This window comes from Bombus affinis, chromosome 3 (assembly GCF_024516045.1).
Source record: "Bombus affinis isolate iyBomAffi1 chromosome 3, iyBomAffi1.2, whole genome shotgun sequence".
NCBI classification, from domain to species: domain Eukaryota; kingdom Metazoa; phylum Arthropoda; class Insecta; order Hymenoptera; family Apidae; genus Bombus; species Bombus affinis.
This window is the reverse complement of record NC_066346.1, coordinates 3,651,296-3,667,072: the sequence shown is the minus strand read 5'-3', so window position 1 is coordinate 3,667,072 and position 15,777 is coordinate 3,651,296. Positions and strand designations below refer to the sequence as shown.

Sequence of the window (15,777 nt, the reverse complement as noted above, 5' to 3'; positions counted from 1 at the left end):
CATTTGAAGCTAATTAAGAGCTATGTATATGGAAGGAAGTGTTTAAGGACTGAAACGCCTCGGGCTACGAGAAAGTTAATAACGCCAAACGAGCAAACCGGAGAGCGAACGCTTTTGTTAAACTTTACACTCCTTAAGAAAAAAACCTATTAAAACGTTAAATTTGATGCGAATAGGCGAGTGCAGCAAGATTAATTAAAGAAGCAAGATAGTCAAGCAGTGCTTAGAGAATTTATTATTGGATAGAATATTGACTTACCTTTGTTAAAAATTCCCAGAATTCCTTAAACGAAAATTGCATTGAGGGGAACAAATGGAAAGGAAAGCAATTGGTTAAAAAAGAATTTATAAGGAAACGTATACGATTAGGTCGAAAATCTGGGCCATTTTAAAAGTACTATATTTATTATCTGTCTGACGTATCATTTGAACAGACATTTTGTGTGTCATTTATATACAAATGTGTACACTCTGTACATTCTGTCCTAAATGATAACGGGCAATACGTAATCTGTACAGAAGCGAGAATTGTTTGATTACTAATAATAAGTTAGGTTAGGTTCCTGACAGCTTTACAACGTACCTGCTTACAATGCTTACGGTTAACACGCATGTTGTTCACTCTTTCCCTTCCATTTTTTGTTTCGCTACTACTCTTTTTTTTTCCTCGCACGATCGTTTAACATTTAATTGACTAATTTAATCATTTACCTGGTTGCTAGATGATTGACGCACGCTGGCCTTGTAATTTCAATTGTTCGCGAAATCTTGTATGTATTCCTGTCTCATTCAAACGATCGAATGAACAGCACAGAACGAAAAGAAACGAATCAATTGCCAATAAAATGCGTGCGTACACGATCGCATTTTCTGAAAATGTCAAATATGTTATCGTACAAAGCAAAATTCCCTATAACGCGATTCTAGGGAAGTTTACAGAAACTTTACAGAAAATTGGCAAACAAACGTTCTCACTCACCCATCGAGACGAATTTATATGTATGTACGTTACAAACGTGACGATCGATCATTCTGATCGATCCGAATTGGATATATTCGAAATGGAACACGTTATCGACTCATAAATGCATTCTTTCGATTCTCTTTTTCCGATCGAGTGCGTGTAAAACATGCTCGATGCTCGATTATTAGTGGAAACACCGTGGAAAAATAGTTTGCCTATCGTAGTATCATAACCGTACGCTTAGATATTCGAATCGCGAAATCTATACCGCGTGTAAAAAAGGGTTAGGCTACGTTCGACTTGAATATCGTCGTTCATTAGGCGCGAGTTGACATATTTTAATTACAAATCTACTTACTCGTTGGCCGAGATAACTTCCCGTAATCATCTCGTAATATGTGTTGTGTCTCCCTTTAACGGGTTTTCTAACCACTTCACTTTGATTTTTATTGAACTGTGTAAACACTATGTGATCACTTTGAAGTTGTTCGATTAAAACTATAGTAACATGCGTGTCAGTATCGTAGATGTTATATCGCCATTACGAAATGTGTCTCGGTCTCGATATGTTTGCATTCTGTGTGGCACGATTTTCTTCGCGAAAAAAACATCGTATTTACTCGACAAATACGAGTTTCGAATCACAAATTATATGTAGCCCGCAACGTGTCCTTCGCTTGTTGCTTCCAATGGTGAAATGCAATGAAGGAGAATGCAGTGGAAACGATCGGAAGTATAGTAAGTTTTTCGCTTCAATTAACATTAATATACCACAAATATACGATATGATGAGAGACGTATGCTCTCGAAAAACATAATGCATATACTTCGCTAATGTGTTTTGGTTTCAACGCGATATAATATTATTTACGACGAAAGGAACGTATCAATATAGCAACAGTGAAGATCGTGTAACGTTAACGAGAATTTGCGATCAACACAACGCGATCACTAAACAGCGTTCTTTTATCGAACATCGATTGATTGATCCGATTTAAGCGATAACAGAAAACAATTTTAAACTCGTATCGTATTATTAACAATAATAGAGCGTGGACCGTTTTCTCGCTTACAAAAATCTTTGGTCCGTGATCCAATCGATACAACACACGGAAAATAACTCCTCCCGAATTAAAAGTAAACCCTAGAATGGTATTGTAGCTCCGATCTCCAGATCCATCGACCTTTCGGTCATATCGATCGATCTGACGACACAACGGAGAGCGCTAAGAGACGATCGCGAGCCATCCAATGAACTCTGGGTGCCCACGGTCCTCCTCAATGGTCGAACGAACCTTCTGCTAGTTCTGTTAGGCCAGGTTCGATAGAAGGGCTCCTGACTGTAGTGTTTCAAGGCACTCCAGATGACCGAGGATCTTCGCGGCGGTAAATGGGAATGCGATGGGCAACCGCAGTGTTGCCACGCTAGGGTCGGTGTTTTGCAACGGAAAATGGGAGCTCTGAAGGCCTCGGGGGGTCTCAGGATCGGGAGATCGTTCAGTTTTAAAGCCAGCCTGGCTGACGATACTTTCGAAACCGGAACACCATCCATTGACTGCATCTCGTCGCGTCCAGTCGACTGTAGGATCGCAACATCACCGCGCAATGTCCTCGTATTTGTCTCTATAGACTCCGAAACGGAGGCATCGTTTAGATCTATTCCGCCGATTTCACCGATATTGCCCTGACGAGTCTCTGGTTCTTTTATTTTGCCGATTTCCACCGATCTCGGAAACGGAACGTCGTTTTGCTTTCCCGTACTAAGAGATCTCGATGTTTCGCCATTTCGTAGGACATCCTGCGTAGTCTTGTCTAGGGATAAGTTAGAGTCGTCCGAAATTGCACGGTCTAATTGACCAGGCCGATCGATCGCGCCGGTATGCGTGGATCAGGAGGACGAATTCGCCTCTATCGTTGAACTTGTCGAAGCATCGTCGTCCAAGGAGCTCTGCGTGGCTACCGTGACTTTGTTACCATCGTTCCGACTAGGCAACTGAAGATCAGCGACTGTTTGACGGGGATGGCGTCTCTTGTACGGCTCCCAATCCCCAGGACCCCGGCGTCAGTGCGTTGCGATCACGTCCGGTGCGCTCTTTGTGCTCTCTATACTGAAGGGTCGCCTCTGATCTACTTCTATCACCGCCTCTGCTCTGTACCTAGCGTCAGATGTCGTTTGTTGTGAACACTTGGGCGTGCCGGAGTGTTGGGTGCTCGATGTATTACTAGATCCGTGTCCAGATCCATAGACTGAACTACCGTATCTCTCTCCGGAACCAGTCGTTCCTTGCCTCAATAATTTCGGCGATTGGCGATAGACACTGTTTTCTCTGCTTGGCTTCGGGCTTTGAAACCTTTGATACGACGGGTAATCCGGATGTTCCGGGTAAGAAGAACCTTGGTGCAGAGGTAACGGATAACTAGATTCGTGAGTTGACCAGCCGGGCGGAGCTGGGATAGGGTTGTGTTTTGGACAAATACCCATACTGCCGTCCCGACCTCTTGATGCTGGACTACAACCAGAGCATTGAGAGCCTGGCTGTTGAGAATTGTGCTCGGAAGACTGCTGCATACTGTGCTGAGAAGACTGACCACTTTGGCGCGACTGTGTCGGACTTTGATGATGGTGAAGGTGATGATGACGGTGATGATGAAGATGATTGGTCCCGTTTTGAGAGCCCGGGCCACGAACGCCGAATGTCGTGAAACCCACGGGTATTATACTGTCCGAGATTCGAGGCTCGAAAAGGCTTTCTCGTGTTTGACAAGAATTATCGCGCATTTCTGGTTCCTCGTTGTTTTCCTGTAGACGTTCCTGTGTTGCATTACTAACATTGTTACTTTGATGGATATCATTCATGTCCCTCGTATTGTAAGCCATCTCCAATACGAGATCTTTCGTATAGTCCTGTGGTATTAGCGTAGTGGGCTGTAAAAGTTCTTTGCTGGGAATCACTTCCAGGCTCGGCGAGTCGCTTCCTCGATCCCTGATATCTGTTCTGGAAGACGAGATTGGACAGGGTGTTGTCTTTCGTCCGAGTTCGTCTAATCGATTTTCTCTGGATTGTCTAATGTGTTCCTGGACAAGACAAACGAATTCTTCCAATTAGTCGGTTAAATATCGCAGCGTAAATAGCGTATGCTAGTCAAAAGTTTCTAATGACTACTCTTTGTTAATGGTATTTGTACTATTGAAATAGAGCAATCTTATTCAAATATTTTTGTCTCGTTAGTTGCAACATAACCATTATTTATTTGATGAATAACAGGAGATTAACATATGTATATTATGATACGCTATATTCCAATTGACAATACGAAACATTATCCATTTAATACCTCTTAATATCACATTCTCACACAATGTTGATTATATTATTCTGGGTTTCATTTTCAAGAAGCTTTGTAAATGACACATCAGTTGTTAGCTTTGAATGAATATTATAGCGTGATACCGTGTGCCACTTTTGATTCGCGGGATTAAAATTACAAGAGATAGCCGTTGATTTTAAATATTCAATGGTTTTTCATCCATTTTTTTGTTTTTTTTTTTTTAATAAAATGAAGAGTCACTGTCTCGGTAACTCATATGTTGGATTAATATTACAAATAACGTACTTTCCATGATAGTGAAACGACCGATCAATGGTATCGGTTTACCACGAATATAAGCAATGCAGATATCCCCCGTATAACACGGTACTCTTACAACGCAGATTCGATCTAACGTAGTTCGAGAATTGGCGAATTCTCCATACATTCGAATTCGTATTCGAACAACATCGTTTCGCTCTATCACGGTTCGAGAATTGGAGAAATCTCAAACTGAAACTTAAAATATTAAAAAGTTTGAATATTTGTAAATTTGAACGTTTAAAAATTTGAATATCTGGTGATTTTAATATTAACGAATTTTAATATATGAAAATTTTAATATTTGAAAATTTGGGTGTATGTATTTAGTTTACTCGGTGAAATAAATGAAAAGGTCGGCTGCAAGCTATTCGATAATTATAATTATGCAGAGTTGTATCACTAATGACTATAGTTTTACGGAACCCTGACAATTATCCATAAACAATTACCGTATTTTCAAGTCGATCATTCGTTCAGAATTAATTTTTATTTTCTCGTTAATGTGTTGTCCCCCTGCATTTATAATTCGCCCTTTCAAACTCCAGTTTTCCATTCTTCGTGAATGGGTGAAACGAACCGTGGACTCATTTCGTATTGTGCCGCATCAATCTTTTCCGAGTTGCGTGAATGTTAGACACGTGTGATCGTACGTGACAAGTTCAGGTCGTGAACCGAATCGAAATCCTGCTGTGTTCGAAATGTAATTGAAATTCTAGGAACGTGTAACAAGGCGAATCGTGTATAATGCACAAAGAACCTCCAGTCTTTCGTGATTTGTCGATACGTACATCTTATGTTGTCCACGATATTGTATGCGACCTTTAAAATATAATCCATCTTCGAAGATTGGCAAACGTGTCACGTGCTTTGGATAGAAATAACAATTTTAAGTATAATCGGTTGTCGGAGCTAACGCTGAGAGGATTTTGACATAGAACACGAACAGCCTGAATATGTATCATGATCGTGATCGAAATATAAATAGCGAGCAATTCAAACGTACAAGCGTTAAGATCGTGCTGGAAAAATTCCATGCCAAACTGCTTTACATCAGTAAAGATATTTATATCCTTAATTATTTTCTGACAGATTGGCATGGTTACAGAGATGTACGATAAAAAGAATATCACTTACCCGAATGATTCGATGATCCCGGACCAGTTTCCTCACGCAGTTGAAAACGAAGGCGAAACTCATGCCAAACATAATCAGCGAGAAAACGATGAGGATTATAACGATGTGCTGGGAATCGATCAATCGAGATTTCTTTTTCTGTAAAGCAAAAATAAGGTAGGGAAGTTCTTGATGGATCGTAAACAATTTGGAACCCACGACGCTTCAAGTAATACGAATTAGTTTACACTGAATAATTTGAAACTTACTTACATTAGGAAGTTATGGTTGACATTAATGGTTATGATTTTCAACAAAGATATTGAATTTCACCAGAGGCATATTATGAACTATATTTTTGATAGATTTGAGATAATTGATTTCTAGAAGATTTCATGAAAAAAATTGTTAACAAGAAACTAAGTATTGTATCTGACTAATTATCTGTTTGAGTATACAGATGTTTCATAGATCACTGCATGCGCATTTTTTCGGTTGATTACTAAATACATACACATTGAGAATAGTTACCGTAATGCAATGCAGGATATTACGTGTAACATAACAAACCGAGTTTTGTCCTTTTCTTGCCATTTCTATATCTTGTTTTTCGCGTTTGCCATCACCAAAGTCACGCTATTAGGTAGTCAAAATGTCGAGTGACGTGATACATCTTCTCGTATGTGTACAAATGAAAATTCGGGAATAATATTCTTTCATCGCGGGCTCGTGCAAATACAGTTCCTATATCGCTCTACAGCGCCAAACACTACGATTTTCATTTTCTTCTCGTTCTCGTTTTATCTCTATCGCTGTATCTGTGTGTCATGCGTAGTTATAAATGGTGGGAATTTAGCCGATACGGCGAACATATTTCGCCAGAGGCTTAATTTTGAAATCCTCTCGTTTGGCCAAGAATTTCTAAGAACGCGTATAAAAATGACCGCCACAGTTTTACCATTACAAGGGTAGAATCGGCGTGCAAGTGGTATAATAGAGAATGAAATGTGCCTGATACGTATAAAAATAGCTTAGATTAGAATTAACGCAGTTATGTTATTCTCGAGTTGAAAGGATGATCTTGTTTTCGTTGGTAATGCATCCTGATTTTTTTCACGTCCAAGTGGATCGCTAAAGCACGAGCATACGTGGCCGAGATAAGAATAATAAGAACAACGCTCATAATGATCACATTTTGTGAAAAGCCGGCGCCATTAACAAAATAGACGGAGTTATCGTGCCCCTGTTTTTCACGCAGATGCCCGTGGAGCATTTCTGAATGTCTACCGAATGAGATTTCTGAGCATTAGATCCTCTAACATTCCTCGGAGAAAGCTGGAACCAATGTTAGTGCAACCAAGTGGAGGGAGAAAAGAAGAGATGGCCAAGGGAGAACGAGAAATTCTAGTTGAGGGGTTGAAAATGCCTCTTTCTGCTTCCGTAAGCCCGAGAGGTTTATTGTTATGCTTATATGGCCGAGTACACTCCAACGGACGGTTTACGTGTTTGCAAAAGTCTGTGCAAAAATACATTTCGAACGGCTACTGCATTCGCGACGAGAGATACTTTTGATGCTTTCCTCCTCTATCGAACAGGGATTTATCCCGGCCTGCAAGCGAAACTCCAATATTTTCGATCGTATTGATATTTATTCGGCTCCACGCTACCGGACGTCATATCAAGTATAATGAAGACTTTTTTGTAGGCAACATTTTTTGCCATTTACACTGTTTTCTTCTTTTACTCCTGTTTTCTTCAATAGTCAAAATAACGATATTAAGATCATTGATTTATTGAAACTTTTATTTTCTCCCCATCGTGATTATTTCGCTTTAATTTAGGCTCTTCGCTTGTCTCGAAACTTTTCTTCGCTTTAAGATGGTTTTGCTGTTTACTTGGATCTTTTTCATTTCTAATTATTCAAGCGGTACTCGCACAACCGAATTTCCAAGTAGACCTCTTCTTTCTCTTCTAAGACAAGTATTTGCCTTTCGCACAAAAGATGTTATTTGCAAACTTGATCAACACTGGTGATCTTCTATATCATTATCGGATAATCTTATAAAATCTAAAAATCTTTCGCTGTGACACGCGCGAGATTATTCCTATCAGTTACGTAATTAATACTCGGCAACGTACCAGCGCATCCTCGTTGACAAAGAAGGATCTTGCCGATCGCAACTTTATCCTACTGAATTTTTCTTAATGATAACCGAGAGTCCTCGCGGAGTTATGCACAGGTTCATCTATTCCTTGACCCGGATCACTGTGGAGTCAGATTCACGCCTTGCCGCGTTGAAATTAATGATAGTCCGGTGAGGATCCGCTTTTTTCGCTCGAGGAAAGAAATAATTAGTCGCGAGGTAAAAAATACTGAAGAACTTCTCATTAGCGAGGAAGTAACGAATATATGTTAAGGATTCTGTTATGTTCTCGATTACCGTGTTATGTTATCGCAAGGCTAGGGTTGGCATCACGGGAAGGAATAATAATTAAAGAACATTCTTGCGGCGGTAATTATTGTAGAATATCTCGACACCCGATGTCACTGTGAAATCGATATCTTTAGAAGAAGAGCGGCGATGGATATAAATGAAAGCACGATCTGGTCGATCGAGGAAGAATCAAATACGACTTATTTCATTTGAATCGTACGATTGAATCACGAAGATTGATACTTGAATGGAAGTTAATCGAGATTCCAATATCTATCGTCGAACTATTCTTCTTAGCTTGGGACGATGACGCATAATTTTATTGTTGATCGAAACTTTTAGGTTTATGTAATCGTATGCATAGTTTAATAACGTTCAAGCAAACATTGCATCGGACGTTTCGACAGTTTCCCTATGGTATCTCTCTTTTTTCATAGAGTCTGCTTCCCATTAGTATTTACCAGCAAGCGCTAAACGAAGTAAGTGGTATAGGGATGCACTTTCCATTAGAGGGAAATAAAATTGGATAGGATGGTTACCATCGTGTATTCGCCACGATTTCGTTGTGCATTCTATTCGTGCCGTCAATTTCGTGGCTGTTTTCCCATGCGAATGGCTCTACTATCGCGGCGTACAATCTTGCTGTGCTTTATTGCAGTCATGAGACACGACTAGGTATAGTAAAACGGACAGATAGTGGAAGGCCTCGGGACAGAAATAAGGGAAGTAGTGAATAACAATCTCAGTAGTTCAAACTAGTTCGCAAACGCAGGTAATAATATTTTTATCGATTCTGTACTTGAGTCGGACACTAGACTCTTTAAATAATTTGCCGGTAATTACGGAATTACGGGCGATCTCTTTCGTACCTTCCTAAAGGTCGGAGTTTAATTTTCTACATTTATCGTGCTCCTTCGTGTCATGCCCAAGCGCAATTTCGATATCTTTTTACACGGGTCTGAAAAATATTATAGCTGGCCATCTGTCTCTGAGTTTCTGCTGTTTGAGTAATCCCAGTAAAAAATGCCTCGGTCGTTCGTGTAATTCTCTGTATACCGTCAGAAAACATTAAACAAACTGCTCGAAAGAGAAACGGACTTGGGATCATTTTTTACATTGCTCCGCCACGGTCTGGCTTCCTGTCAGGTAGCCGGAATACGAAGCCGAAGGAACATTGGAAAGGACACGGCCGTAAAGTCGATTTCATACGACAGCCCAGATGAATTCATGTAGAACGTACACGCTGGAAACTTGATAGAGTTATCGATACGGTATAGAGAGGTTCTTGCGCGATACGATACACCGCATTCAGTGATCCGAGAATTCAATGTGCTTTCTCCTATTGTGGCAATCTTGCCAGTACGGCATGAGAAATAGTAGAACAAGCGGTGTGGTTATTCGATAGCTGGTTGTTGCCAGTGTTTTGAAAATCGTTAAATGCGTTTGGGCGATGGTGGTAGTGAACGAGTGAGAGAAAAGATACGTCAAAAACGGCCGTTGCATTAAAAACATTTGCATCGCGGATGCGAGCCACATACCATCTAAAAAATGGGTAGCAGAATGGAGGCAGTGTGTTTCACAGGTCTGGGAGAGCGAGAGTTGTTTATATCGTGGCTTTTCACGCTCGTCAAGTTTCCGGGAAAATAGAAATGGATTCCCGGGACGTTGTTCGTGCGCTACAGTGAAACAGGAGGAAAAGCTTTGTGTGCACCGCGTTCCCAATAAATCGCACGAGTACAAAGGAATCCACGAACGACCATCTTTCAATGGGATAACCTTTTTAGCGTGGCTCGCCTCCCAGGGACAAGAAGTTCACGACCTTACGGATGAATATTACGGAACAAGTGACCTCAAAGGGAGTCACGTTTTTGCGGTTTAAGTGGGATCTTACTTTTTGCCTTACCTGTCGGAGAACCTGTCGGATCGGGACTCTATTTGCGGCTACTCCTTTTAATCTTAACTTTTCACTTGGAGGAAAAGAAGGGTTTCGTTTAAGCGGATCGTCCAACTACTCTGTTTTTCCGATTTGATCTTAACGAGCTACTCGATCGACGATTGTGTTTCTTCTACTATCCTAAGAAGACATAAAATCCGAGGTTTATTGGATGAACGTTGTCCGTTGGAAGCGATCGTTCCCGTTTCTTATGGAAATGCGAATTGGAACGTTAATCAGATTATCGGACAGCAACGATCGGGAGGCGTCATGATTCATGAGACAATGTGCTAGCACACTCGAAACAAGGACGAATCGATGTCTCTTACGTACCGATTAAGGGTGCACTCGTAGCACATCGATCCTAGTTTGCCGAATAACGTCAAACAGAGATGCTCACGTAGAAACAAGCATGCGATCGAATGATAGCATATCGCTGCCATTATTTGCTGTTAGATTAATATCCGTCGATTCATCGATGGGATCGTGGCATCGTTTCAAAGGTAGCATGTTCGGGTAGTTTGTCAAAAGTGCATACAATTTCCGTCTCGAAATCGCAAGCGTTTTCCTTTGGAAAAGACCGACGATACGCAGCATTGGAGCATAGTGAATTCGCAGCCTCAGTAGTGGACGCGAGTCGAAGGTTAGGAAAACGAAACGATTGCCACAGCTTGGCAAATGCAGCTGTGAATAAATTAATTAACCGGCGAGAGCCCGGACAGAGAGGCGGAAAATGGAAAGACGAAAGGATATTAAGTCTTTGTTGGAGTCGTATATACCGGATTCCCAGAGTTTATTACACTGTTCCGGTTAGCTTAATCGATAATTCCCGAAATACTAATCAACACGTGCAAATTTCCGTAACTCTGTTCGGTTTAATTGCCTACGATCCCTTGTTGTTCTTTTTATGTTAATTACAAAATGGCCAACGTTTCACTACACTTTATAGGCTTTTAACGAGGATACGATGGCTTTACTTCTTAGCGTGTGTGAGGTATTGACGTACGCGCTGAATATGTGTGAGGCAGGGTCTTTAAACAGAAGTACTGAACTTTCGTCGAATAATGTAATCAACCTCCTGGAACAAACGGAAGCAGAGCAAAAGAGAGAAAAGCGATTATGTCTAGACAACGTGCCGTTCTTGCGGCACCGTATATCATACATCTATAGTGAACCGGATAATGTGGTCATCCTTACAACGATCATCTCCAAATCTCTCTAAACCGTACTACGTTGTTTATAAATTACGATAATTATCCGTTTGTTTTAATAGCGCTTTATATTGTACGTAAGGCCGAAGAACTTTCCTCATGACAGCGCTCGGGTTCCTCGACAGCTTCTGCGAGCTTTTGCTGAAGTAGTCTGGCTTACAGTGACACAATAGAAATGCTTCCGAATGGGTCTGCTAGTCACAACAGTTATAATGACGAAGAGATCTTATTAAAGTCCCATTTTACCGTCCTTTCGCTATGGTTCCCTAAAGTTGCTCGAGATCTTTCAAGTTCCCTATTTTACGTTGACATACATAAAACAAAACTGCAGTCAACTTTTCTACGATGCTTGTTCGCTAGCTGATAACGCGGAAAGCGTTGATCGTGCTTGCATAAACGATGCCGTTTTGAGAAGACAAAGAGTACCAAGAGGTGAGGTAGAAAGGATAACTCAGAACAAGGAATACGAAGTAGAAATGATCCAGATTTGGTTATCAGGAAATATGTAAGGGCTTCAAAAGGATTAGCATAGAAATTGTCCTCCCGAATATAAATTTCGCTCACTCACGTTGCAAGATTGATCTTCTTCGTCCCATCGGAAACGACAATTGATTCTCCCGTTGCACTGCAATTCAGCGGCGATGCATGTTGCATCCTCGCAATAAAACTCATTATCGAGGCAAGCTGCAACAAATTAACGAGAACATAACGTTGTTATATATTCTGATTAGATTTAAACTTCTCATAGAACAGTCGCGTTAAATGTAAAATTAGAAAGGTAATTGCTTGATTTTACTACTATCTCTTCCGCGATATGAAAGCAGCACGAACACGAGAGTGACGTTGTTAGATAGAGAAAAGAAAAATACAAAGGAAAGTAGTATCAAAATTTTTAAGTATCAACGTCGAGGACTTGTGAATCTATTGTTCTTATAATCTCGCGTTTATACTACGAACGAAGAGCCGTACAAGAAAATTTTCATTTGAAATCTTATCGTACGAGAGATAGGGGAATAAGTGAATTTTGCTCGAGTCCGCGGGCAAGTCGCTCGTAAGATATTAGTTCTGCAAGGGTGGCAGGTGTAGAGAGGCTGAGATTCTTCTCGTACCGAGATAGAACGGGAAATTTCGTACGTGTATCTGCACCGCAGCGGCTTACTCCATTTGCCATTCAGCCAAGTCTACCGCCATTAATTTAGAACTGGGATCCGTTCGCGAGCGATTATTCTCTGTGATATGAACTGGTTAAGACGATTATATATTTTTATCGATATCGCTGTAATCGTCAGCTCTGAGCGTTCGATCGAGCCTGAAATCGAACTAGTCCATCGCTTAAAAAAAGAAGGCTTTCGGCACGCGATCGTTTTCTTTTGACTGTGAAATATCGTACGAATAATATAATAGAAGCAAACGTATTGTGTCCATGATTCCATTTTTTCCGTGTCGCGAACGAGGATATCCATCGTTCTATGGAATTTTAGCGATATTTCGTATGGTTCCACGATTCAAGCTTCGCGGAAAATTTAATATTTTGTTCTTCGTAGCAAAAGAATTATTCGAAGCATGCAGAACGCTTCTGACCAATTGGTAGGTCGAACGTAAGAAACTTTTCATCGTTCCTGGCGACTTCATCAGAATCAAATCGCGACTTCGGTCGAGTAACATTGATATTCGCGTCTCCTAATTTGCTACTTTCTACTGTATTATCGATATTTCGTTTATTATTAACGAGTCCTCTTCCGTAATCAGCGTGTTACGTAAACTATCGGTAACAAGTCACTTCGGTTAATGGAATGTCCGCATTGTTGATGTCTACCAATTTATGATCGTTGACAAACAGAGAAATTATAACCTTTCATTTTATAGATGATTAGTCGGGCAATCATCTAATTGCTCTTTCGTTTCTTCCTAGTATTTTTCATTGTTCGTATGTTCGTCATAAAACGCAGGCGAGGCGACGTTATTTCATAGATTTCCATTAGACCAGTATCTGTCTATTTCCGAGTACGAATGCGTCCCCGGCGTTAAATTTAATGAAACTTAACACTGAATTACTTGCGTGCCGTGGACGACGATCTTCGCGATATTCGCACGGCATTCGTTATAATTGAAATTAAACTTCTTGTTTCATGACGGTCCGTGAGACGCCAGTTACTAACGTGTATTCTATTATCATACAACAAGTCGTTATAAAATGTAATTGGGTTATCTCCTTTTGTCTCTTAACAGATCGTTCGCGACATTTATTAAGTTTCTGTAATTTTCTGGCATTCGTGACACGCTATTTAATTAATAATTTTATCAAGCGAATAAATATTTATACACCTTATCAAAACGAACAGTTTTCATATGCTGTGCATAAAGCTTGAAAGCTTTACTCGTTGTCGTTCATTACATTTTAACGCAATGATAACTACGTTATCGTAAACACATATAAACATGCTCAGCTACATGTTAATTAACATTATTGGCTAATATCCTGCCCCGTAATATCATGATCTGTTTGTAAAGTAAAATTTTCGTTAGCTATTCGATACGAACATTTAATAAGAGCGCGATGGTATTTTATCAGGGAGAATACGCAATTCCTCGAACGAATCTCAAACGGCAATTGTATTCGGTGAAGTAATATCGCGAATGATATTACACGGAGATAAAAGCTGTCGTAAACAACGGTGAACAATTAATCGAGCATGTTTGTGAACTCACGTTTGTCTCCCGGATCTCTGTCTCTGAGCGCTGTCATGACGGCCTCAAAGCTGCTGTTCAGTGCTTTAGGCTCCGCGTAAAACCTGACAAAGGCGATATTGGCCGTGATGAGGACGGTGTCGGCGATGCTGCCGCAGAAATTCTTCTCTCTGGAGGACATGTCAGTGCGTTCTTTGAATATGTCCACGAAGTTGGCGTCGCACTCGTTTGGTCGTTGCAGTTTGAAGGGATCCGAGAATACCAGCTGAATCTGAAAGTTGTACGTGTTCCTGTGATAAAGCTCAGTGAAGGGTCCTTTCTTTTTCCCTCTATCTCTGTTCTGATGACGAACGAGAAAACCCAAAAGAATTTTCACCAATTACTCAGTATATTTTATGAAGCAAAGCGGGCATCGCAATTACCGACGTTTTCGTGCCAGACGTGATTTCGTTTGACCAAAAAGAATGGACGTCCAGATAGTGATGAGACAGGGATCAAAAGTAGTCTGATAGCAAAGGGACAAGTCATCAAGTATTTTGGACGATTTAGTTCAAAATATACGGTGCATTGTACGTTTGTCTTTTTGTTGTTGCGTACTTATTTTTCCTTTTTTTAATGAACTAGTTTAAAAGATTATCGAGATATTATCGACAGAGGAAAATTCGTGAAATGATATTAGCGAAATGGTGCTGACGTAAATTGATGAAATTGACGAAATTACCTTCCATCCTTCATTGACGGTGATGTTCCACATGCAATCCAGGGGGATGCCTTCCTTCTCAGCGACAATCTTCTTGTCCTGCACGTCATCGCTGCTAATAATTGCCTGCACGCCATTCACGTATTTGACACACGGCTCCGGTTCTGGTGGCACTCCCGCTGTGAATCACACCTATTACAGTATTACGCTTTCCCCAGACTCATCGTCAGGTGTTTATTTGCCTCGACTAATTCGCGTGTACGTTTCATTTCTCGCGCATAATGCAACTCGCTCATTTACGAGCGCGAGCTTCGATGCCAATGTCGAGAGCCAATAGAAAACGTATTCACCACGAGCCAAACAGCGTTCGTGGGTCAGAAAGGGACAAAAAAGAAAAAAGAGCGGGAAACGTGGACCGTGGGAAACAACAAAAAATCTCCAACCATTGTTCGAGAAATAATTGATTTCCCGTGCCGAATTGGCATTATAAAATTCGCGGTCGGAGCAGCACAATGAACAAGAGGAAATGAATCAAACGCGCGAAAAGATTCATCTCACCCGGCTTCTGATTAATTTCCTTTCCCCTCGATGTTTGAATTTGACGTTATCATCGTAGCAGAGTTTTAATGTTTGTCCCTCATTAAGACTGATTCGCGGCAGCTTCGAAAGCCATGCGTTTTGGAGCGTATTAAGAGCAACCAAATACTCAAACGGCATTCATCGGTCCGGATCAGGGCAAATGCGCGGAAATAATGAGCTGTATGAGACGCGAATGAATATCGGCGCCGCATTTCTGGTAATCTGGCCTACTCGAGCAGAGCAAAACGGGTAGCTATTGCGAGGGAGACCGTAATACGTATGAGTACTTACGAAGTATTGAATTAGCATTGCCGTAAAACTGTTTCGTAAAACTACGCGAAAATGCAAAATTGGAGCAGATGTATCGCTTTGTACGAACAATTTATTCTGGAATTTTCAACACGAAACTCGGCTCCAACTGTAACATTTTATGGATTACTGGAGCAGTACTCAAATATTGACAGTGTTTGGACACAGCAACAGAAATTACGTTGAAATTATTTTCAGTCAGCTTCGAGCAC

General features: G+C 40.8%; 1 protein-coding gene across 1 annotated transcript in view; it reads right to left on the bottom strand.

Moving 5' to 3' along the window:
- Window positions 1-377: 377 nt before the first annotated feature.
- Window positions 378-15,777, bottom strand: part of LOC126914006 (uncharacterized) — a 77,211-nt gene continuing 61,811 nt past the window's right edge. The window contains exons 6-10 of the mRNA XM_050717393.1: window positions 14,699-14,856; window positions 13,999-14,248; window positions 11,858-11,973; window positions 5,732-5,869; window positions 378-4,040 (exon numbers count right to left, since the gene is read on the bottom strand). Coding sequence (XP_050573350.1) covers window positions 3,027-4,040; window positions 5,732-5,869; window positions 11,858-11,973; window positions 13,999-14,248; window positions 14,699-14,856 — 1,676 coding nt within the window. The 3' untranslated portion in view covers window positions 378-3,026. The remainder of the gene's footprint in view (window positions 4,041-5,731; window positions 5,870-11,857; window positions 11,974-13,998; window positions 14,249-14,698; window positions 14,857-15,777) is intronic.